General features: G+C 67.7%; 1 protein-coding gene across 2 annotated transcripts in view; it reads left to right on the forward strand.

Annotated features, from left to right (window-relative positions):
• SHANK2 (SH3 and multiple ankyrin repeat domains 2) overlaps nucleotides 1–20999 on the forward strand; it is a 168131-nt gene extending 147132 nt beyond the window's left edge. For both annotated transcript variants that reach the window (XM_036295830.1, XM_036295831.1), the window contains 8 exons: nucleotides 399–479; nucleotides 682–690; nucleotides 1765–1785; nucleotides 6213–6343; nucleotides 6652–6763; nucleotides 7480–7500; nucleotides 8664–11067; nucleotides 17516–20999. In XM_036295830.1, the coding sequence (XP_036151723.1) occupies nucleotides 399–479; nucleotides 682–690; nucleotides 1765–1785; nucleotides 6213–6343; nucleotides 6652–6763; nucleotides 7480–7500; nucleotides 8664–11067; nucleotides 17516–18086 (3350 nt within the window). In that variant the 3' untranslated portion in view covers nucleotides 18087–20999. The remainder of the gene's footprint in view (nucleotides 1–398; nucleotides 480–681; nucleotides 691–1764; nucleotides 1786–6212; nucleotides 6344–6651; nucleotides 6764–7479; nucleotides 7501–8663; nucleotides 11068–17515) is intronic.
• Nucleotides 21000–23593: the final 2594 nt, after the last annotated feature.

A 23593-nucleotide genomic window follows, 5' to 3' on the forward strand; every position in this document is an offset into this window, starting at 1 on the left:
GGAGGCTGGGAGGGGGCATGGGCGCCCGAGGCCCATCCCTGCGGAGGAACGAGGAGAACCCCCAGCGGCTGGTGGGGGCAGCCAAGCGCACAGGCTGCGGAACCACCAGGGCCCCTTAGTCACCGGCAGGCACAGCACCTCCCATCCCAGCCGGGCAGCCGGCCGCCGGGCCCACACCGACAGGAGGGCAGGGCCCCGAGTGCCCGGGCTGCTGGGGCGAGTGCAGAGGGGCGGGGCTGGCCGTCCCCGACTGAGGGGCGGGGAGTGGCCTCGTTGATTTCAGAGGGAGACCGAGGCTGGGCAGCCACCTCCCGGTGGGTCCGGAAGGCGGGTGGGGTGGCAGCCTCGCCGCCCCCCGGGTGGCTCTCACGCCTCGGTCTCTCCTGTCCGCCCCCCAGCACCCCCGCCTCCCAAGCGTGCTCCGACCACGGCCCTCACGCTGCGCTCCAAGTCCATGACCTCGGAGCTGGAGGAGCTCGGTAAGCGCCGTCGGGCGCCCCGCCCCGTGCCCTGCGCCCACCCGCCCGCATGGCCCTGTGCTCGCTGGCTTGCCCCCGCCCGGCCCCATGCTGGCGCTGGCTTCTCCATCGCGCCTGCAGGCTTCGGGGTGGGGTCGCTGGTTGTGCCTCTTCTTGGCTCGTCTAACGTTGTTTTGTTTTGAATTTTTGGGCCTCTCACCAGTGGATAAAGGTAAGCTGCCCACCGTGTCTGCACGAAGCCCGCAGGCCCTCCAGGCAGGGCTCCCACCAGCAGCTCCGTCCTGGGGGGTCCCTGTAGGTGGCGGTGGGGTGGCCTCCAGGTGCGCTGCCACCGGGTTTAGGGAGCCTCTGGCGCCTGCGTCAGAGGCCTGTCACCAGGCGGGAAGGTGCGCAGAGCAGCGTGGCCCTGGGCCGGGCGGACGGTGCTGACGGCTGAGACGCGGGCGCCCTGGGGCTGGTAGATGCCAGTCCTGCTGGGGCATCGCCACGCAGCCCGAGACACCTTGGCGAGGAGGACAGTGACGTGACCCCCACAGGTGGTGGGCGGGGGAGGTGCTCGCTCTGCTGAGAGGGAAGAGGTGGCGGAGGGAGGGCGGGTGCCCTGAGCCCGGCCAGGGGTGGGAGTCTGAGCACCCAGCCAGCATCTGCCTGGGGCTCGCTCCCCTGGTCCCTGCCTCCGGGGGGGACTTGTCCCTCCTCCCTCACCTCCAGGCAGCGCCCCTGGGAGGGTCTCAGCCACCTCGTCCGTGGGGGGCACGGCCGCACCCCTCATGCCCCCGTGTTCCAGGAAGGTGCTGGCACCCACCACCCCACCCAGAGCCAGTGCTTCCCCGAAGGCCCCTCCCCCACCCCGTCCATCAGACAAGACTCCCCAGAAACAGCCGCTGTCCCCGTGTGGCACCCAGTGGGGTGACTGTGTAAACGACAGCCTGTCTCCTCTGACGCGCCAGCCCCCCCGAGAGGGACCAGCAGGCAGCTCCCCCTTAAAGGGGGACTTGGGGGCAGCTGGACCAGTGGGGCTCACCACCCTTGGGCCTCTCCCCAGCAGGGACCTGGGGTGTCCCGCATGGTCGGGGGTCACCCTTCTCCCCGCACTGGCCCTGGCGGAGCGCTCCATGGGGTGGGGGCAGGGGCGGGAGGGGCTTGGGGGAGGGTAGGTGCTGGGTCCGCCCCCTGGAGTCCATGTCGGGTCCTGTCAGTCTGGCCGGTCGGGTTGGGGGGGGTCCCATCCCTGGGCCCGGCGAGCGCTGCCCCACGGGACTCACGCCCCCTTTCTGTTTGCAAGCCTCGGTCCGGAAGAAGAAGGGTAAGGGGACGGCCCCTGTCTGTTTCCGGCCCCACCCACCCCCGTGGAAGGAGACCCTCTGTGGCATTGGTGTGGCGTTGGCGTGGCGTTGGCTGGCGTCTCGCGTGTGCGGTGGCCTGTGCTGTCTCCCTGTGCCGGCTCCCGCGGGACCCGCCTGGGACCGTCGCCTTCCCGTCTGTCCTGTCTGCTTCGCTTGTCCCGTCTGTGGTCCCCGACATGTTCCCCGTCCCCCGAGCTGTCTTCATCCTCGCGGTGGGAGCCTGCGGCCTCGCTCGGCGGTCACCGCGGGGCTGCCTGCGGCTCAGGCGCAGGCACGTGGGGCCTTGGCCCACAGATGGGGCTGGAGCCCAGCGGCCGGGCCCCTTTGCCCTGGGGGGCGGCCCCCCTTTAGCTCCCAGGAAGCCCCCACTCTTCAGCAGCCTGCCCTGCATGCACAGGAAACTGTCCTTAAGCTGGGGGGTCGGATCAGGGGGCGTAGGGCAGAGCCTCTCCCTGCCCCGCCCCAGGGCTGCGTCGGGGGAGGTCGGGCAGCCGTGAGCCCCGACAGCAGGCCCCTCCCTGGGCAGCACCCACATCTGGGGTGTTCTCACCTGGTTGCCAGAGACAACACCCCAACAGTGGGAAGAAGCAGCATCAAGTCAGCACGGCACTCAGGGGGCCTGTCTCAGGGGAGACAGCCCCAGGGGGGGCCCCCAGAGGCCTGGGGAGGCCGGGCTGGTGCTGTGGCCACAGCCTGGGATGCGGAAAGGACCCTCCCCGGGAGCCTCCGGAGGGACTGACCCCTGACCCTCAGCTTCGGAGTCCTGCTCTGGGAGGTGTGAGATACACTCGCGATCGTCGCCCCCCTTTCCTCCCATAACCCCCCGTTGGGGACGCTGCTCAGGGGACTGGGCACAGACACCTCAGGGAAGCAGCCCCCTGCCCGGCCCCGTGGCGCCTCCCGCTGACCGACTAGGACCCTGATGGCATTTCCTGTCTCCAAGCCTTCGCCTCTACCCCAGTTCCCAGGGCCACTGAGGCCCACCCTGTGCTCTCGGCCCGGGAGCCTAGGGGACGGCCCTGGCCGAACGCCCCGGAGCGCAGGCAGGGACCCCGATGGGGTCGGAGCGGCTCCCGCCCTCCCTGCCGCCCTCCCTGCCCTGCGGCCCGCAGGCGCAGCTGACACTTGGTTCTCTCTGGAAGCTGCTCTTGGAGGGGAGCCCGCCCTCTGCCCTCTGCCCTCTGCCCTCTGCCCTCTCCCTCTGCCCTCTCCCTCTGCTGACTCTGGCGGCTGAGCCGGTTCCCCTGCGGGAGGGCCCTCCCGGGTGGGGGACTCGGTGAAGGCAGGACCAGGACGTGTGCGGACCAGCTGCGCTGGACGCCGGCCCTCCCCCGGGGCGCTGTCCCCGCCAGGAAGTGTGTCCGTGAGCAGGGGGCGTCCCGCGTGTCTCCCAGACGTGGGGACTGCGGAGCGTGTGCGTGAACACCCGCCCGGGGCTCTTTTTAATGGGCTTCCCTTTCCGGCCGCGGGGCTGCACGCATCCCCCACCCATCCCCATCTGTCCCCAGCCCCGGCTCCCCTTAATGCAGCCGTGGCCCGCCCTCACCCGGGACGGGAGCAGGCCCACGGCTCGCGTGGTCCTCAAAGCCTCGTGTCCGGGAACGAGCCCTCGGCGTAGGCTGAGCCTCAGGCCCAGGCTCCCGGTGTGGCAGCCGCCGAGGGCACCCAGGCCCGGGGGGAGGGGCGCAGTGCCCCCACAAGCCCCGAGGAGGCAACCGGTGCTGAGTCACAGGACCATGGGGGCGGTACGAGGGCCAGGCCAGGGTGGGAGCCTGGTCCCTGCCAGGCCACAGGCACTTCCACCTCCTCCGCGGGCCTCGCAGCTCCGGTGGCCACACGCGTACCTAACTCCCCAAGGCCTTGGCCGGCGACCATGTGATCCCAAGGGCCTCCTGTGGCCCGTGGGCCGGACGTCGGGACGTTCCCCACCCGGGTCTGAACCGAGAAGAGGATGCCCACCTCCAGGTGGCACAGCTCAGGGCGCACCTTCAGCCACAGCCCAAGCCCACGCCTGCTCTCTCACCGCTGGACTGGGTGCCCCCCCCCCCCATGGCAGCCTCGTTTCCCGCCGCTCCCCAGGGCGCGGCACCCTGGCCGGGGTGGGGCGCAAAGGATGGTGACCCCCACCTGAGCCCCAGCCCCCACCTGGGGCCAGGTCCCCCCTGCAGGAGCTTGAGCCTCAGGCTCTAGCGTCCTCCCTGCAGAGTGGGAGCCGCCCCCACGCCCTCCGTGGCCCGGCTCCCAGAAGGTGAGCCACGGCCCGAGGCCTTGGAGCTTCCACCAGAGCCCACGCCGCCTTTGCCCCGTGGGGCACACCCGTTCCTGGAGGCGTTTGGGGGTGCCTGCGCAGGTCCGGGGTCCAACACCAACCAGAAGTGGGACTGTGGGCGCTGGGCCGCGGGCCTCGGCGTGCTGGGGTGGGGCGGGCACTCACCACCAGCCGGGGAGGTTCAATGCAAAGGCCCGACCGGGGGGCCGGCTGGAAAGGAAGACCCGGCTGCTCGACTCTCGGTCACAGGACGGACCTGGGGGCCCGGCCACGGCCACCACACAGCAGAGCGGCCCGACGCCACGCCGCCCGGGGTGTGGCTGGGCTCTCGCTGTCCGGACCGGGGGTCCCCTGGGTGTGGAGTTCCAGGAGAGCCTGGGGGAGCTGCCCCGATGCGGCCAAGAATGAGGCCGGGCCTGAGGCCTGGGGGCACCTGGGAACCAGCTCCCGGTGTCGGGTGGGGGGTGAGGGGGGCGCGACTCTGTCCTCAGAGAACAGCCTGCGTGAGGCCGATGGCCACGGAGAGGCCCGGCTTCTACTGGCTCCCCAAGCGGGTTACCGAGCGCCGCGGAGCCACTGCCGCCAGGGGACCGGCCGCGTGTGGTCACGGGAAGCTGAGGGGACCGGCCGCGTGTGGTCACGGGAAGATGAGGGGACCGGCCGCGTGGGGTCACGGGAAGCTGAGGGGACCGGCCGCGTGTGGTCACGGGAAGCTGAGGGGACCGGCCGCGTGTGGTCATAGGTGCTGAGGGGACCGGCCGCGTGTGGTCATAGGTGCTGAGGGGACCGGCCGCGTGTGGTCACAGTTGTGAGGCCCTCCAACCCCTGGGCGGGGAGAAGCTTTCAAGGAAACAGGTTAAATCCCAGCAGCGAAGGAACCCGCCCTGACCTGCAGGGAAGGCTTCATGGAGGAGGCAGACGCCTGGGCTGGGGCTGGGGCACCGCTGGGTGGGGGGACCCAGGGAAGGGCCTGAGGGAGGGGGAGCCGGGCCGCAGGGTGTGGACGGGACGCCGGGCGGGCAGGAGGGGAGAGGGGCTGAGGACAGTGCCTAGCTGGGGTGTCCTCACCGATTAATTCCCTGAGGGGTGACACCGGCGTCCCCCAACATCGCGAGGGGAAGGAGGTGCCGTGGGCCCAGACCGGGGAGGGTGCCCGGCTCCCAGCTGCTCCCTGCCCCTCACACCAGCCTCCCAGCTGGGGGTCCAGCCTCTTCGGTGGCCCGAGCTTCGTGGGGAGTCACAGGCCCTGGAGCGGGCAGCGCGGCCTCGGAGAAGCCCTCGGGCTGGAGGCAGAGTGATCGGCGGCGGGGGTGGGTGCTGTGCCTCGAGGGGTCCCACGTGGGACGCTCCACCCCCAGCTCGTGTGGCCGCAGCCCCGGACTCCAGGGCGCTGGGTGCTGGGCGCGTGTGGGGCCCCATGGCAGACGCATCTGTGGGTCTCGGCGAGCTGGGCTCCTGGGTGGTGCGGCCCCCATCAGACCCGGAGTCTGAGCCCAGACACGCGTGTGCCCGGCGCGGGCCCCAGCTCTCAGATGCGCGTCGGGTCCTGGCAGCTCTCATGCTGCATTTCAGCTTCGCAAACGTCTCCTTCGTTTGTAAGGATGAGTAATGGCTACACCCGGCTCTGCTCACACGCCGGGGACTGTGGACTACGGGGGAGGGGTTCCCCGGGGCGCAGGCGGGGGCGTCAGAGGCTCCCCCGTGACTGCTGCGTCCGCCCGGCCCCTCAGCCCGGTGCTGGGTCCTAGGCCCGCAGCCTCACTGGGTCACGAAGGAGCCGCACCTCTGCACTGACCAAGCCCCGGGTGGGCACCGGCGTCGGAATCGGTGCGGAGCGTGAGCGCAGCGACGCCCGGGGATGGGCCCTCGGGGCGCCAGGCTCCAGGGATGGGCTGCTGCGGGTCTTCCGTCTTTTCCGCGTGCGCCACCCTCCCCCCCACCACCACGAGGGCGGGGACAGGTCCTGGCGCTGTGCTGTGTGGGGCGATCCCTGCGCGACTGGGAGGCCAAGCAGTCGGTTGCCGTGTAAACGCGGAGGCGCTGGCCTCGTTCTGAGCCCCTGGCTGTGCTTCGGGGGCTTCGGCCTCTGACGCCCGCACCCGTCTGTTCCCGCTGCAGATAAGCCCGAGGAGATCGTGCCCGCCGCCAAGCCCTCCCGCGCCGTGGACAGCGTGGCCGTGGAGTCCCGCGTGGCCACCATCAAGCAGCGGCCCTCCAGCCGGTGCTTCCCATCCGTCTCCGACGTGAACGTGAGTGGCGGTTCCAGTGGCGGGAGTGGGCGGGCCTCGGGCAGCACCTGGCGGGGCCATCCTCACAGCTTCGGGTCACGTCCCCGCACTGGCCAGACCCGGAGCCCAGCCCCCAGCCTCCCAGCAGGAGGCCGCTCCTCCCCGGGTCTCGGGCCATGCTGTCCTCTGGGCACAGAGCACCGGCCAGCGCTCGGGCCTCAGCTGGACATGGGGGTGGCCGTCTGCCCAGGCTTCCCTGGCACCGCTAGGCCTGCCGCGGGGGTGAGGCTGGACTGGCGCATCTCACCCGTGCCGCCTCTGGTTTGCAGTCCGTGTACGAACGCCAGGGCATCGCCGTGATGACGCCCACCGTGCCCGGGAGCCCGAAGGGCCCGTTCCTGGGCCTCCCTCGAGGTACGATGCGAAGGCAGAAGTCAATAGGTAAGAAGTGTGGCCGCACCCACAGGGGTGCCCTGGCCACCCTTAGGCCCCCTGCCCCCTAAAGGGCGGCCCCCAGTCCCACCTGCTGGACGTGAAGTCCAGGGGGATTCTCCACCTTTGCAAGCCAGGCTACCTGTGCAGCCAGTGGTGGGGCAGGCACACGGTGAAGGCAGGGGAGGGTCGGGGTGGGCAGGTGGAGAGGCCAGCAGGGGGCGGGCACAAGCGGAGGCAGGGGAGGGCCAGCTGGGCAGGTGGCGTGGGACCTGTGTTGCTGCGCCCCCGCATTGCCTGCCATGGCCACGTCTCGTGGGGCGGGCCCAGTGGACACTGAGGGTGGCTGGTCGGGTCTGGACTTCTAATCGCACTGTCCTATGTGTGTTGTAAACCACTTACTCTCTTGTTAACGTCACACGGATTCCCACTGACGGCTCCAGGCAGGGTGACCGTGACCCCCAGACAGTCCCCTGTGAGCCAGCCCAGCGCTGTCCTCACCCTGCAAACCTCAGAAGCCAGGCGCTGCCCGACACCCGGGCCTGGCCACATAGAGACGGGACGCGCTGCGTGTGGTGCAGGCGCGGCCTCCTCGTCCCTAGTTTGGGGCGTAGCAGCCGCACCTGCGGTTCCTGGGCCTCCCCTCCCGGGGGCTCGGCCGCAGAGCAGCCCTGACGCCGCGGCCACGGCGCTGCCGGTCGGTAACCACCCTTTCCTCCCACCAGACAGCAGACTGTTTCTGTCAGGTCAGTGCGCCGGCCTCTGTGCCTGGCACGTGCCCGGTAGCTCTGTAAGGCGTGTTCCCAATCCCACTCCTGGGAGCGGCTCGTCGGGCCCGGCCGCCTGCGCCCCGGCCTCGCAAGGAGTGCTGGGATTTGGAATACCCTTACCGAGGGCAACACCCTGGACGCGTGCCTGTCCTTTGCTCTGGGAGTCGTTGTCGTTTGAAGTGATCCATTCTGTCACCTAAACCCTGCATGCTCAGTGACACACGTGACCTCACGTCTGTCGGCGTCCATGTGTGAGCGTGGCTCCCGCCTCCTGGAGTGCGTTCTGTTGTCGTTCTCATAGCTCCAACTGTGGGACCGTCTGAGAGTCCCACACGGGCCGCACACACGCACACACGCACGCACCCGTGCGCACGCGCACGCACACACATGCACGCACACACACACGCTGTCGGGACCACAAGGCGGGGATGCTGTCCTCACCGTGCACGCGCCCTCAGCAGGTCCAACACCCCTGGGTCACTAGTCATGCCCCAGAACACGAGCTGACTTTGTGCCACGTCAGCTGAGCGCTGACCCTGGCTGGTCATGGTTGTGGGAAGCACCGCACCCTCAGCACAGCCCAGGGCGCCCAGCTCCCTCCATTCACAAATCCCTGCGTCCTGTGAGGCCCAGGGAGCCCCAAGGCCCTCAAGCCCTTGAACGGCCCAGGACACCGGCTCCTGCCACACGGACAGGACCGTCCCAGGGCCACGCGGGTGAGGGCGCTGCACAGCCACGAGGGCGGCGCTAGCGCTCCCCAGCCCCTCCGCATGGCGCCTCTGCCCTAGTTTCAGACGGGCAGGGAGGCCACCTCAGCCCAAGACCCTACAGACACCCAGGGGCCCTGGCCAACTCCCGATCCAGCTCAGCTCCGCCCCCGCCACGTGCTGACACACCACACGCACACGCGTGAAGGCTTACGGTCCCACCCGAGGGGCCCAGGTGCCCAGCTCTGGGCAGAAACGGAACCTCAGCAGCACGCACTCAGCACCCTCCTTGTCTTTTTATTTTACTTTCATTTTACTTGTTGGGCTCAGATGGGCCACATCCCCTTGGCATGTGCGCTGTGCTGTGTGTGTTCTGTGATGGTGGGCGGCGTGGCTGCCACGACCTCCCACTGACCCCGCCTTCTCCCGCAGGAATAACGGAGGAGGAGCGGCAGTTCCTGGCTCCTCCGATGCTGAAGTTCACCAGGAGCCTGTCCATGCCGGACACGTCCGAGGACATCCCCCCGCCCCCGCAGTCCGTGCCCCCATCCCCACCGCCCCCCTCCCCCACCACCTACAACTGCCCCAAGTCCCCGACGCCCAGGGTCTATGGCACCATCAAGCCCGCCTTCAACCAGAACCCCGCGGCCAAGGTGCCGCCGGCCACGCGCTCGGACACGGTGGCCGCCGTGATGCGGGAGAAGGGGCTGTTCTACCGCCGGGAGCTGGACCGCTACTCGCTGGACTCTGACGACCTCTATGGCCGCACCCCCGCCGCCCCGGCCAGCGCCCGCGGCCGGCGGGGACAGATGCCTGAGAACCCGTACTCGGAGGTGGGCAGGATCGCCAGCAAGGCGGTGTACGTGCCGGCCAAGCCCGCGCGGCGCAAGGGCACGCTGGTGAAGCAGTCCAACGTGGAGGACAGCCCCGAGAAGACCTGCTCCATCCCCATCCCCACCATCATCGTCAAGGAGCCCTCCACCAGCAGCAGCGGCAAGAGCAGCCAGGGCAGCAGCGTGGAGACCGACCCCCAGGTCCCCGAGCCACCGGGCCAGCTGCGGCCGGACGACGGCCTGGCCGTCAGCAGCCCCTTCGCCGCTGCCATCGCCGGGGCCGTGCGGGACCGGGAGAAGCGGCTGGAAGCCAGGAGGAACTCGCCCGCCTTCCTGTCCACGGACCTGGGGGACGAGGACGTGGGTCTGGGGCCACCCGCTCCCCGGGTGCAGCCCCCCACATTCCCCGAGGGTAGTTTCGGCGAAGAGGAGGGCGCCGAGCAGCTGGTGTTGCCCACCACGCCAGGGGCGGCGCCCAGGGAGCCCGAGAGCCATTTGGTGGGTGGCGGTGAGGCCAGAGCTCAGGGTGAGGCCGGGAGGCCGCCGAACACGTCCAAAGCCAAGGGTCCCGAGGGCAGCCCCGTGGGGCCCCCCAAGGGCAGCGGTGCCGCGAGCCCCGATAACTACGTGCACCCGCTCACGGGGAGGCTGCTGGACCCCAGCTCCCCGCTGGCCCTGGCACTTTCCGCGAGGGACCGAGCCATGAAGGAGGCCCAGCAGGGCCCCAAGGGGGAGGCCCCCAAGGCCGACCTCAACAAACCTCTCTATATCGATACCAAAATGCGGCCCAGCATGGAGGCCGGCCTCCCCACGGCCACCAGGCAGGGCGCGCGCGGGCCCCTGCGGCGGCAGGAGACCGAGAACAAGTACGAGAGTGGCCTGGGCAGGGACCTCAAGGGCGAGGACCGGAAGAACATGCTGATCGACATCATGGACACGTCCCAGCAGAAGTCGGCCGGCCTGCTCATGGTCCACACGGTGGACGCTGCCACGCCTGGCGGCTGCCTGGAGGAGGAGGATGAGAACGCCGACGCAGAAGCCACGCCGGGCCACGCGCTGCCTGCGGTGCCAGAAGGTGTTCCCGAAACCGAAGGTGCTTTACAGATCGCCGCCGGCCCCGAGCCCGCGGCCACCACGCCCGGCAGGACCATGGTGGCGGCGGGCTCCCTGGAGGAGGCGGTGATCTTGCCATTCCGCATCCCTCCCCCGCCGCTGGCGTCCGTGGACCTGGACGAGGACTTTGCTTTCACAGAGCCATTGCCACCCCCCCTGGAGTTTGCCAATAGTTTTGACATCCCCGACGACCGCATCGCTTCTGTCCCCGCCCTCACGGGCTTGGCCCAGCAGGACAGAAACGACGCCTCCCCGTCCCCTGCGTCGAACCCCAGCCAACCCACCAGCTCTGCCGACGGCAAGACGCTGGCCGGCCTCCCCAACTGCCTGCCGGCCCCGCTCCTGCCGCCCCCTGAGAGCTTTGACACAGTCACGGACTCGGGCATCGAGGAGGCCGACAGCCGCAGCGGCAGCGACCACCCCCTCGAGACCACCAGCACCGTCTCCACCGTGTCCAGCATCTCCACGCTGTCCTCCGAGGGTGGCGAGAGCGTGGACACCTGCACGGTCTACGCGGACGGGCAGGCGTTTGTGCTGGACAAGCCCCCCGTCCCTCCCAAGCCCAAAGTGAAGCCCGTTGCCCACAAAAGCAACGTGCTTTACCAGGACACGCTAGCGGAAGAGGACACGGACGGCTTCATTCCCCCGCCTGCACCCCCACCCCCACCCGGCGGGGTCCAGCCCGGGGCCGTGAAGGGGATCCAGCCAAGGACCTCCAAGTTGTGGGGTGACGTCTCGGAGGTCAGAAGCCCCATCCTCTCCGGCCCGAAGGCGAACGTGATCAGCGAGTTGAACTCAATCCTGCAGCAAATGAACCGAGAGAAACTGGCCAAGCCGGGCGAAGGCATGGACGCGCCCACAGGGACCAAGCCGGCCGGCCTCGCTCCCAGGTAAGTCCCACAGGCGCTCCGACAGACGCAGCTCTGCAGCTGGGCTCCCTCGCCCTCATCCAGGTGACGTGGCGTGAAGAGGGCTCAGGAAGCCTGAGTGGCCTGTCTCTCGTTCTCCTGGACTCGGGCGCATGCGGCCGAGCACAGACCCCACCCTCCTGGCAGGAGGGCGCTCCGATTGCGGGCTCATAACCCAGTGCGCCTGCTCCGAGCAAAGCCAGCGCCGTGGCTTCCCGAGCACTCTGCTCACTCCCGTCGAGTCCACATCTCCACTGGGACCGTCCAGAGGCCATCCTGGAGCCTCGCAGAAGCCCACCGAGTTGACGGGGATGCAGGGGTGCCAGCAGGAATGGGGATGGGGCGCGGGGGGAGGGGGAAAGGGGGGACAGACGGGTGTGCGTGGTCCTCTCCCTCCTCCCATCGCTCGCTGGCTGAGGGCTGGGGAGGGGCCGGGCAGGGAAGTCAGAGTGAAAGGCACCCCCGCCCATCCCCCCATCAGGCCGACCTCGTGGAAGCAAAGTGTCCACTTGTCCCGGTCAGCCACTCGCAGGGTCGCGCGGGTTAAGGTTGTGCCGTGGGAACTGGGTGTAGAGGACGAGGGGTCCTTCCCACACCCCAGCCAGCAGGCCCTGCCAAGGCACCTGCCCCAGAACAGCCCCTCGGCTGCCTGCAGCTTCCGGGTTGTTCTCAGGGGAGCGGTGCCCCGGTCGGTCCTCCAGGTTCCCGGCCGTCTTCCCCGCGGCACGCGCTGTTTCACGGTCCCTGGGCGGCGGCGTTGTCTCTCCGGCTGGAGTGTGCGCGCAGGTCCATCACGCTGACTGACGCCGTCGCTCTTCGCACCCCTGCTGGGCGGCGTCCCAGGCCGACAGCGAAAGCCAAGGCCATGACGCCACCGCTGGGTCTGGAGGTGCGGGCCACGCGCCCCAACTCCCGGTGCTCTTCTGGGTGGGGGTGAGGCAGCTCCTCCATGGCTCCCAGGACTCTCGGGGGCGTGTGGACTGGCCGGCTGGGCGGAGGGAAGCTCGCCCACACTGCCACCTCCCGGGGGGACACCTGCTGCTAGCAGTGCCGCCCAGCAGTGCCGCCTGGGAGAGGAGATGTTAACGTCCCCGTCTCTGGTGGGTGACGAACACACGTACCTGCCGCTGTCATGCATGCAGAAGTCGGAAGGAAGTCCTAAAAGCTGGCGAGTGTAGCTAGTCCCTTCTCCTTACGCAGCAGCAGTTCTTTAGTGGCTACAACGTGAAGGTGCAATTAAGACGCTTTAAGTGCTTCACGCATCACAAAGGGCGTTCACACAGGACTGACCTTCCTGGGAGCTGGGCGCAGGGGCCGCTATTCCACACCCGGGGCCGGAAAGGCCTGTGTCACTGGCTGATTCCAAATAACCGGAGGGCTGGCTGCGAAGGACGTTCAGTGGGACTGAGGCGCACGGACGGCCTGGCGGTCTCTGCCACGCGGGCTCTCCAGATACAGTTACACGGAGCACAGGAGGCAGCGAACGCACGCACAGTGGGCGTGCTCACGCCAAGGCCGGGAGAGCAGGACGCCGCTGTGTCCCGTCCGCGCTCACATCCGACAACAGTTCCTTGTTGGCGGTTCCTTGACCGGAGAGCTGGCCAGGCTCCCAGGGCCCCGCAGCGCACTTACCACGCCTTCGCCATGTCCCCGCAGGGGGTGGGGGGGGGCGCTGGGGCTGGGAAGGGCCCGTGGCCCCACAAACCACACCCCTTGTTCCGGGAGACGAGCCACAGAAGCCGCGTGGCTTGTCCATGTGCGCGGCCAGCAGGAGGCAGAGCCAGGACTCAGGCAAAGGCTTCCTGACCGGGCTTCCCTCATTAGCGACGTTCGGCTATGCAGATGGGACCGGGTGGCTCCGTGGCTGGGCCAGTTCCCGGAGCAGGGGTCCAGGGCCTACCCAGGGCTTCTGGGTTTCTCTCCGTCTCTGCTCCTCCCCCGGGTGTACGGGTCTGGGCCATGGAGGGTCTCTGGGCGGCACGGGAGTCGGGGTCCTGATTTCCTGAGAGCAGCCCTAGGACCACCTCCGACCGACTCCCGGTGGCCACGACCGGCACCTCTGGTCTGACTGTCACCTGTAAGCAGGCTGGCCTACAGCAGGAGCCGCAGCTGGCCTCTGGGAGGGCCCGCCCGACGCTGGGCATCATGTCGGGGCGCCCGCGGCAGGCGGGGCCGGTGACGGCGGAGGAGCAGCTGCAGGTCAGAGGGCGGAGGCCTCAGCCCAGGGCTCCGCTGGAAGGACAGCGCCAGACCTCCCACCCAGGGACCGGCCTGGAGGGGCAGCCACCGCCGGACATCGCCAGACAGGTCGCCAAGGGCGGGGCTGCGGACCTCGCCGGAAGCCCAGCAAGTGGCCGGAGGGCTGCTCCTTGGTCACCTGGCGGCTGGTCACCAGGTGGCCACCAGAGCGGCTGAGCGCAGGGCTCCCTCCGACTCCTGCCAGCTCCGGCCAGTGCCCACAACTGGGCCTGACCAGGCGGTCTGGAGGCCCAGGACGAGGAGGAAGGTCATTGACTCTCGGGGCTAAACCGGGCACCCGACTGGTGACCTCGCCCGGCAGAGCCCGACGTGGACACGGGCTGCGGCCAGGAAACGTGAGAGGCAGCTGCCCTCACGCTGGCGCCTCGTCCCTTTTACAAACAGGCCGCCCCCAGCACCCCGGGGCCTCTCGGGGCCCAGCAGGGAGAGCAGACAAGGCCGCTGCCCTCGGCCTGGGGTCGCCTGCTCCGGCTGCTTCCGGCTCCTTCCAGATGCTTCGAAAGGAAGAGCGTGGGCTGCCCCGGGCAAACGGGGGCTGGGGACTGGGTGGAGGGCCTCCAGGGGAGGAAGTGAGGTCCAGGGGACGACTGAGCATCACCCGTTTCTGATCGCGGGGTGATCGCGGGGCGGGGCTCTTGGCGCTGCTCAGTGGTTCGCTCACTGCGCGGCGGCCGGAACCGGGCGGTTCCGAGCGGGTGTGGGCCGCCTCCCTGCACGGCCGCCCCGGCCTGAGTGGACGCTCCCGGGCCCGGAGCCCGGAAGCCCGGCGGTCGGCTCCTCCCTCGGGGACGTGGAGCCAGGTCCGGGCCGAGGACGCTGGCTCCAGTTGGCTGGTCTCCCCGGCCACCCCAGGGCGAGCCCTGTGCCCTGCACCCAGGCGCTGACCGGGCTCCCAGGCCCGGCCTCCCGGAGCTCAGCCCAGAGGCCGCCGCGGGGCCCAGGGCCCGGCAGGGAGGGCTGTGGCCGGCTCTGAGGGCGTCCCGGTCACCAGTCCTGTGGCGGCTACTGGTCGCCTCCCAGCATGCCCCGCGCCCGGCCCTCGCCCTCCCAGCGTGCCCCGCGCCCTGCCCTCGCCCTCCCAGCGTGCCCCGCGCCTGGCCCTCGCCCTCCCAGGATGCCCCGCGCCCGGCCCTCGCCCTCCCAGGATGCCCCGCGCCCGGCCCTCGCCCTCCCAGGATGCCCCGCGCCCGGCCCTCGCCCTCCCAGGATGCCCTGCGCCCTCCGTGGGCAGTGCTCTCTAGGGGGCCGCCGGGACCCCCGTCAGGACGAACCCGAGCGTGCCAGGAGCTGCAGAGCCGCGACGATGGGGCTGAGCGTGGGGGGTGGGAGTGGGGGGCAGGGGGCCGGGACGCGCTTCAGGGCGGGGGGACGTCGGAGGGGACGGAGGGCAGCAGCATGAGGGCCTGGGGGCCAGGCGGGACCAGGGCCAGAGCCCGCTCTCCGCATCCGGGCCCCACCCTGGGGCTGCGAGGGGCGCCAGGCGTCCTGTGTCCGCGCTGCGGGCGGGGAAAGGCCACCTCTCCTGCGTGTCCGGGGGCCGCGGGGCCCCCCAGGAGCCCCTCCCGGTCCCCGGCGCTTTCGAGGAGTCCGGAGGCGCAGATGGGCGTGGGGGAGCGGAGTGCCCCGCGGGTCCCAGTCCCGCTGCCCCTGAGGCCCCCCGCCCCGGCCGGAGCCTCCAGCTGCGCGCTCCGTGTACAACCCCGAGGCCCGTTCATTTAAAATTAACCCGTTTGAGCTTTTGTCCAAAACGAGCTCGGTCCGTCTGGCCCCTGAGCACAGACCTCGGAGCTGCTCGCGGCCCATCACCTGCCGGTTCCATGACGTCAGGGGAGGAAGCTGGACGCGGGGGAGCCGGGTCGAGGGACCTGGTCCCCGCCCTGCCTGCTGACTCCCTCGTGGACAGGCCTCCGGAGGCTCGTCTGGTCCTGAGCACGTCCGTCCCCCTTGACGGCCCGTGTCCGGGTGACAGGGCCCCTCACCCCGCAAGCGAGCACCTTCCTGCTCCGCCGGATGGGAGGGTCCCGCAGGGGGACCTGCCCCCGCGCCCGGCGCTTCAGGGCACAGCCTCCTGATCTGGGGCGTGAGCTTCACCTGCGCCCTCCGAGGGGGGGGGGGGGGGGCGGGGTGAAGGCCTCTCGGGGCGGAGGCCATGGGCACCCGAGGGGCTGCATCCGCACAGACACCCCACGCAGGAGACTTGGTGCCCCTCCGGTCTGGTCAGGCCCCTCCGTGGGGGCGCAGTGCCTTGGGGAGCAAGTGCCCTTTGGCCCGGTTGCAGTCCCGGGACCGCAGCGTCCAGCCGGGGGGCCCAGCTCCCTCCGTGGGGACAGCGGACAGACGGGCTGAAGCCCAGCGCCTCCGCCGCCCGCGGTCACCGTGGAGGCCGAACTGTTAGGCCCTCGCCGAGCTGTGGACCCGGGGATGCTCGCGCCCTGCGTGACCGCCGCTGATGGAGAGGCGCCTCCGAGTGTCCCCTCGCTCTCGGCTTTTGTGTTAATTCTCGTGTTTCCACCGGGGTCTGACTTAAAAGGCAGGACAGAGTGATCGCCCAGAGCGGGTGTCCCAGGAGCCCGGGGGTTGCCTAGCAACACCGCGAGCGCAGCCACCCGGACCCAGTGGGGACGTCAGCGCCTGAACCCGAGTAAACCCAGCGGCTGCGGGGCGCCGGCCAGGGAGCCCCCACCCCCTCCGGGCTCGGCAGAGCTGGAGCGGCTCTGCCAGGGCTGGGCGGCCGGCAGCGGGGCCGCTGTGGTCCCCGGTGTGGAGCGTCCACCAGACGTGCCGGGCGCCCGCCCACGGGGCTGCTCTTTCCAGCGTTTTCCCGGACGGTGGTCTGCGCGCCCACGCGGCCCCGGGGATGGGATGGGGCCATCCCGGGGTGCCCGCCGCCCTCGGCATGGACGCCTCCGGCCCGGGCGCCCCGCTTCCCTCCCGCCCCGCGAAACAGCGTCTCTCACCGTAACCGGTTCTGCGTTTTGTCATTTCATTTGCTCCCGGGATGGGTGTTGGCAGAAGAGGGTCGTGCTGAGCGGAAGTAAGTGCCTGCGGTGCCCCCGCCTCTGTGTGCCTGTCCCTCCTCCTGCCGCCCCGTGCGGGGCCTCTCTCTGCTCTGACCACACGGGCCCGGCAGCCGGGGCACCGACACCGTCCTCCGGCCCAGAGGCCCCACGGGCAGGTGCCACCCGCTGTCACCCTGAGGGGCACGGGCACGGTCCCCCGAAGCACCACTCGCCGAGCGAGTGACCCCACAGCGTGTCGCCCTCCACATGGCGCCTCTGCCCCCAAGGCCCCCGCGAGGCACCGGCTTTATTCAGCGTCTGAGCTCACCCGTGTCCCCGTGGCACATGGGAGCCTTCCCCGCACAGGTGTCCCCGAGCTGAGGGGGCGGAGAGGCCATCTGGAAGGGCGCCCCACGGGCCCCCCCCCCCCCCTGCTCTGAGCTGTGGCCCCGCCTGGGACCGGCGTGGGTCTTGGTCCTTCTGGGGCAGAGGACAGATCCCGAAACCCCTCAGCCCTGCGAGCCCCCAAATAGCGGTGGGGCTTCCGCGAGCGGACGAGGGCCAGCCCGCGGGGCCTCCCCTGTGCTGGTCCTTTCAGCCCCAAAGCTGGAGGCCTGTCGGCGGGTGTCAGCATTGGCCCAGGAGCAGGAGGTCACAGTTCGATTCCCGGGCAGGGCACATGCCCGCTGCAGTGTGGGGCGTGCGGTGGCGGCGATCAATGGTTCTCTCGTCACTGATGTTTCTCTCTCTCCCCCTCCCTTCCTCTGAAATCAATGAAACGTAAAAAAACGAAGGCCTGACAGGCACGGGGAGGGTGCTCTTCCTTCTGTTTGCTGTGCCGAGGCCCAGGCTGTCGCCGCCCCAGCAGTGTCCCCGGCACCACAGTCCCGGCCGGGGGCAGGCTGGTCCTGGCCGGCCGCCCTCACTGCCCCGCATGCTCACCCAGCGCAGACCTCCGTCAGTCCCAGCCCGGGGGCGGCGGCCTGTGTGGTCGGTGTGTCCTCCAGCTCAGCCTCCCGCTCCTGTCCCCCTGCCCCGACCCCGGCATGGCAAACCCCGGGCTCCCCGGGCTCCATGCTCTCGTGTGACCTGGGTGTCTGCCGCCCCCTCCTGGCCGCCTGCTGACGCGCGGTGACCCGGCTGTGACGCTCCCTCTCTCGTTGCTGTTTCAGAAGCCCAGAGGTCGTGAGCACCGTCTCAGGGACACGGAGCACGACCGTCACCTTCACCGTCCGCCCCGGGACCTCGCAGCCCATCACCCTGCAGAGCCGGCCCCCGGACTACGACAGCAGGACCTCAGGAACCAGACGTGCCCCCAGCCCCGTGGTCTCACCCACGGAGATGAGCAGAGACATCCTGCCCGCCCCGCTCCCCGCCGCCGCCGCGTCCCCGTCCCCCACCCTCTCCGAGGTCTTCAGCCTCCCGAGCCAGCCCCCGGCCGGGGACCTGTTCGGCCTGAGCCCCGCGGGGCGCAGCCGGTCGCCGTCCCCCTCCGTCCTGCCGCCGCCCCTGTCCAGCAAGCCTTTCGCCACGAAGCCCGTGCACCTGTGGACGAAGCCCGACGTGGGCGACTGGCTGGAGAGCCTGAACCTGGGCGAGCACAAGGAGACCTTCCTGGACAACGAGATCGACGGCAGCCACCTGCCCAACCTGCAGAAGGAGGACCTCATCGACCTGGGCGTGACGCGGGTCGGGCACCGCATGAACATCGAGAGGGCCCTGAAGCAGCTGCTGGGCAGATGAGGGCGGCTGCGCGGCCCCACGGACTCCGCGAGAAGTAGAGATGGGCTCCCGCGGGGGCGGGGTCTGCACGGCCGTGGGGCCTGGGCGCCCCTCTCCCCGGGCTTGTCTCCCGGCACCCAAAGAAATGCGGGCGTGGCCGAGCGCAGGTGGGGCTCCCGGCTCTCGGCGGGTTTCCTGGGCTGTGTCTGCCCAGCAAGGAGCACGGGAGGGAGTTTTCTAACCCGGAGGGAGACCTCGGCTGCCTCCCGCCCGGCGCGCGGGCGGCCTCACTGCAGGGCCGAGCGTGGCCGTGGTCCACGGGCCTGGCTCTCGCCGGCCGACCCCCTGGGCTGCAGATACCTCCCGAGCCGCCCTCCCCGGCGCTGCGGCCGTGCTCGCTCCTCTCGCCTGTGCTCTGCTCGCCGCGAGGTGGCCAGACGAGCCTGGGGGCCCGCGTGGGCGGGAGGTAGCGAAGCCTCTTCCAGCCGCCTCCCGCCTCCCGGGACGCGGGCCGGCTCCTTGGCCCAGAGGGCCTGGCAGCTGCGGGGTGAACGGGATCGTGCGGCTTTGCTTAGCTTCCTTTCTTTCTTTCTGCAAATCGACTCGCATGATTCCCAAGTGGCCAGCCACGCCACGCGGAGCGAGTCAAAGCACAAGGTCACGATCCCGAGGAGGAGGGGCCTGGGCGGGAGCCGGCGGCTCCCGGGACCGGCCTGGGAGGAGGGCTGCTCTGCACTCAGGGTTTTTAACTGAGTGTGGGATTCCGCCCGGAGCAGAGCAGGCGAGCCACCGCCCCCCCGCCCCCCCCCCCCACGTGAACAAGATACGAGGTGAATGCCGGCAGCGTGCTGGGCCGCGGAGCGCCCTCCGTCCTGAGCCGCCCTTTCGCTCTCTGCGGCCCGAGCGGGTGGCACTTGGGCCTCCCCCCTTCTCTCTGCGTGTCCAGGACCCCACCAGCTTGTCTTAATCGTCCCACAGTGTTTGGAGAACCCAGAGGGTATGGCAGGGCCCAGGGGAGACAGGGTGGGTGTGAAGCAGATAAATGGGGTGAAGCAGCCTCCCTGGGCCCCGCCCCCTCTCCTCCTGGAGCCCCCCCCCCCCCATAACAATACCTCTATTTGCCAAGGGAGGTCACCAGTCAGGCTTCCAGCACATTCTCTACGTTCGGATGAAACTCGAGATCAGGTTTGGGGCTTTTGTTACGATTTCAGAACTAGCCCAGCTCATCTCTAATTATAAAAACACGATTTTTCCTTTTTTTCTTTACGCTCACAACCAAGCGTCTCAGTAGATCTGGAACAGCTGTAGGACGAACACGTAACAAACATTTAGCGGTTTAAATTCTCTCTCTACTGCAAGTTTAACTAGTTGTACAGATAGTTTATAAGCACAATATTTTAAGGAAACAAATGTGGCTGGCCTCCCTCCCGGGCAGCCTTTGTGCTACTTCCGTGCTCGAAGGTTAAAGAACAACTTTTGTGGTTTAATGACACTTTCTGTGGCATCGTTGCCCAGGGACGACCTTTTTAAATCGAGCTTATTTGGATGCGTCGGAACCAGCTGAGCTGTGTTACGTTTTCTATCTTTGCTAGAACTTCGTCATCAAAGGACAATTATTTCTTCAAAAGTGGTTACAGTTCACGATGCGGCAGTTTCTCCACACGCACGCGCGCGTTTCCAGCCACAGGCACTGAGCGGGGAGCCGGGTTCGGGCCTCCTGCAGGTCCGCCCCCGCCCCAGCCCGAGTCGGTGAGCATCAAGGCGCTTCACGTCCACGTACTTTCCGTTTTTCCACCCGGAGGGATTCCGGGCCCAGACACGCGGGTGGCCGGCGAGGCTGCCGCGGTCGGGAAGCATAGCGACTGGTTTGGCCATCCCCCGTCTTCCACCCGGTGACGCCACCACGTCCCATCAGCTCACACCTTCCTTTGCCCACGTTTGCGACGCCTCTGTGCTCGGCAGGGCGGGAGGACAGGTCCCACTCGGTGGCTGTGGGTCACGGGACGTGGGTAGCGTCAGTGAGAGCTGGCCGTGCCCCCCCCCCCCCCAGAAGCCCGCGGACTGAGGCTGAGAGCCGAGGGAACCACTTATGCCGCCCTGTCTCGTTCTAGCCGAGTGACAGGCCCCGCCGGGACCTGCGCTGACCCACAAGGGCCCTTCTTGCCAAAATGAACCCACCTCTCGCCCCACTCAGTGATTTTGCTCCAGCAATAGCCCCTCGCCCGCATCGCCGCCCACGGTCCTCCCGGACACGCAGGGCCAGGCCCTGCTCCACGCCCCGCCCTCCACGGCGGCGCCCACGTCAAACTGCTCACAGGATCATGTGGACACTATCCCAGGTTTTAAGATCAACTTTTGTTATATACTGTAATTTAAATAAAATGCATTCACATGCCTAGTTTCTGTAACCTTGTGTACACAGAACCAAAACCTCTCGAGATGTACATTTTGTATCCCTGCCAGGCCCCTCCCCAGGGCACCCGCACACTTTACGTTGATTCATATACTACAAAGATGACTCGGTGTGACTTGATTTGCCGAACTCTACATATCACAACGCGAATCACTTGTGGTACTTTCGTTAATAAAATGGTGATTTTTTTCCCAAGTTTCTGAACAAGCATTGCCAGGTGAGCTGGCGAGGACACTTTTTGTGGGGGCCACAAATACTGATCTTTTTTTCCCATTAACCAATTTTTTTTTGTTTTTTAGAGACGAATCTGTTTCACACTACACTTTGTATAATGTGTTCACATTACCTATGTTACTGTTAACTTTTGTGCTTTTATTCTTTTTAGACTTTATTAAAAACAAAACAAACAAAAAAGCAAGCTCCTGTCATTTGCACTCTCTCCCAATCCTTCCATCTCTTGTATGGCAACCAAATGACTGTAAAAATAAATATACTGTTGCACTAAGGCCGTGCTTCTGATTGCAAACAGCGATGGCGAATTCAGCAGAAGCTGCCGAGCCCGCACCCAGCGGGGGCTATGGGACAGCACAGCCACCTCGCCTCCGACCACAGTTAGAGCTCCGTCCGAAAGTCCGCGTGCTCCCGGTTCCTGAGAGGGCTGGTTCTCCGCGTGCGGATGGAACCACGTCTCAGTCCAGAGCCGTGGCATCGCCGGGCGCCTGCGGGCACTGCTGTCACGGGGCGGGGGATGCCCGCTTCCTTCCGCGTTGGAGGGAAGCAGGGGTGTCCGGGACGAGCCAGGTTGGTGCCTCCCCCTGGGGCAGAGTCCCCACCCCCCGCCCCACCCAGCCTGTCCTCTTGCTGTCCGGCCGCGAGGCTTGCAGAATGGGCGGCCTGGTTGGCATAAAGGTGGGGTAAGCAAGCGTGCACGAGGGCTCCGGGCAAAGAGCTGAGCCAGGAGGACGGCGATCCCCCCGGCTGCCGGGAGGAGCTTTAAACCTCCGCAGGGACCCTCCTCCCGGCCTCTACAGCGTCTTCTGTTCGGGCACCTTCTCCAGGGAGCAGCCGCCGCCCCGGCTCTGTGCTCAGAAGTTGGATTCCTCCGACGTGTTGTCAGTGGCCGTCCTCCTGCCTCAGGGCTTTTCCCCAGGTCGTACCCGACCTCGCCTGGTAAACGCACCCACCCGTCTTGTTAAGAAAAAGTGTTACTGGGAGACTCTTACTTGTGCTCGAGGCATTTTAATAACCGACGAGCAGGCACGTCTTTCCCAGTTGGTAGATATGCACGTTCACACGCACGGGGGTGACGTGGCGAGGTGCCCGCAGCAGCTGCGTGGACACGGCTCTGCCACGCTCGCCGGGGACCCGGGTCATTTCCGAACTTGCTCCTTGGACTTCGGCAGATCTGCTCACTTGCATTTTCAGTCCTCGTTGTGTCGGTGGTTTTGTTTCTTTACTGTTCCTGTAACGTGTTTCTACACGCCACCATCTCCACCGTTTCCCGTTGCCAATGTCCACTGCTTCTCCTCGGGAACGCTGTGTCAATAGCAACTCCGAAACTTTAACGTAAGCCTTCAGTTAAACGCAGAGACAAACAAACAAAAAACAGGAAGAAAAAAACAAGTGTGTGCCTTGGGCGTTCTGAACCTGCCCTGCGTAAACTCATGCTGTGCTCACTCTGTGTGCTCCGCGAAGGGTAGGCGTGTCTTCGATGTACCCACGTGGCCGGCGCAGCGGTCACAGTGCCTTCTTTACGGCGATGCGCGGCGCCGAGTGGAGAGCCATGCGAGAGGACGTGTCAGGAGACGTGGCCGCCGCTCCGGAGCCTCGCTCGGCCCCAGGCTGTGGGCCACACAGTCACCTGCGTTAAAAAATAAAAAGAACGCTGACACCAGATCGCGTTATCAAGTAGTTTTCCATTAAAGGTGTCGCTCCTAGACCGCGCTCAGCGTGTCCCTTCCGTGAAAATGCAGAGTGTGTTTGGGGATTTCCACGGAAGAGAGAGCTCCGTGGGCCTGCAGACGGGCTTTCCGGCCTCGCTTCCCGGGGCTGTGGCGCCCCCCAGGGGTCATGGTGGCAATGCCGATTGAGGTCGGCAGTGCTGATCCTTTTACATTTTGTTAAAAATAAAACGTTCATTTTTAGTGATTGAGGCCACTCATCCCAGAACTACTTCCATTTCTCCTAAGTTGAAGGAGCGGCCATACGTAGTCTGTCTCTCCCTGTGAGAAAAAACGCGATGTAAGCCCGGCCGGCGGGGCTCAGCGGTGGAGCGTTGACCTCTGAGCCAGGAGGTCACGTTCAATTCCTGGTCGGGGCACAGGCCCAGTTGCGGGCTCCATCCCCAGTGGGGGGGCGTGCAGGAGGCAGCCGATCCATGATTCTCTCTCGTCATTGGTGTCACATCCGTCTCTCTCTCTCTCTCTCTCTCTCCTGACCTCTCCCTTCCTGTCTCTGAAATCAATAAAAATATATATTTTTGAGGATCTCTCAAGATAACGCAAACTCTGATCAAAAGGTGTATATCCACTGTAACGTCTGGAGGCGAATCAGACCTGCCACACGCTGTATTTCTAAGAACCGGGCAGCCCCTCCTCCCCCTTCACGCTCACCCTCGGGCCCAGGACAAAGGCCGAGCGAGTGAATGATGAGGCGGGAGCTGCCAGGGAGTCTGGACAGGCGTCTCGCGTCTCCAAGTTCCCACAAAGCCCAGGGCAGGGGCACAGCAGCCGGGAGCCGCCATCTGGGCAGCTAAAAATTAGCCCGTTTCCGAGCGCGAGTTTATGAATGTGCCCATCCGGGCCTGGCAGAGACAGGCCTGGGGAGCCCGCAGCCTCCCATCCCGCAGGCTCGCGGGGAAGCCCAGCCCCGCCCGCCCCAGCTCCCGGCCCGCTTGTCACAGCGGCCGCCAGGAGGGCCAGGTGGGGCGGGGGGCCATAGGCGGGCGGCGCCGGGTCCAGCTTGTCACAGCGGCCGCCAGGAGGGCCAGGTGGGGCGGGGGGCCATAGGCGGGCGGCGCCGGGTCCAGCTTGTCACAGCGGCCGCCAGGAGGGCCAGGTGGGGCGGGGGGCCATAGGCGGGCGGCGCCGGGTCCAGCTTGTCACAGCGGCCGCCA

The sequence above is a fragment of the Myotis myotis genome, unplaced genomic scaffold, assembly GCF_014108235.1.
Source record: "Myotis myotis isolate mMyoMyo1 unplaced genomic scaffold, mMyoMyo1.p scaffold_m19_p_27, whole genome shotgun sequence".
NCBI lineage: Eukaryota > Metazoa > Chordata > Mammalia > Chiroptera > Vespertilionidae > Myotis > Myotis myotis.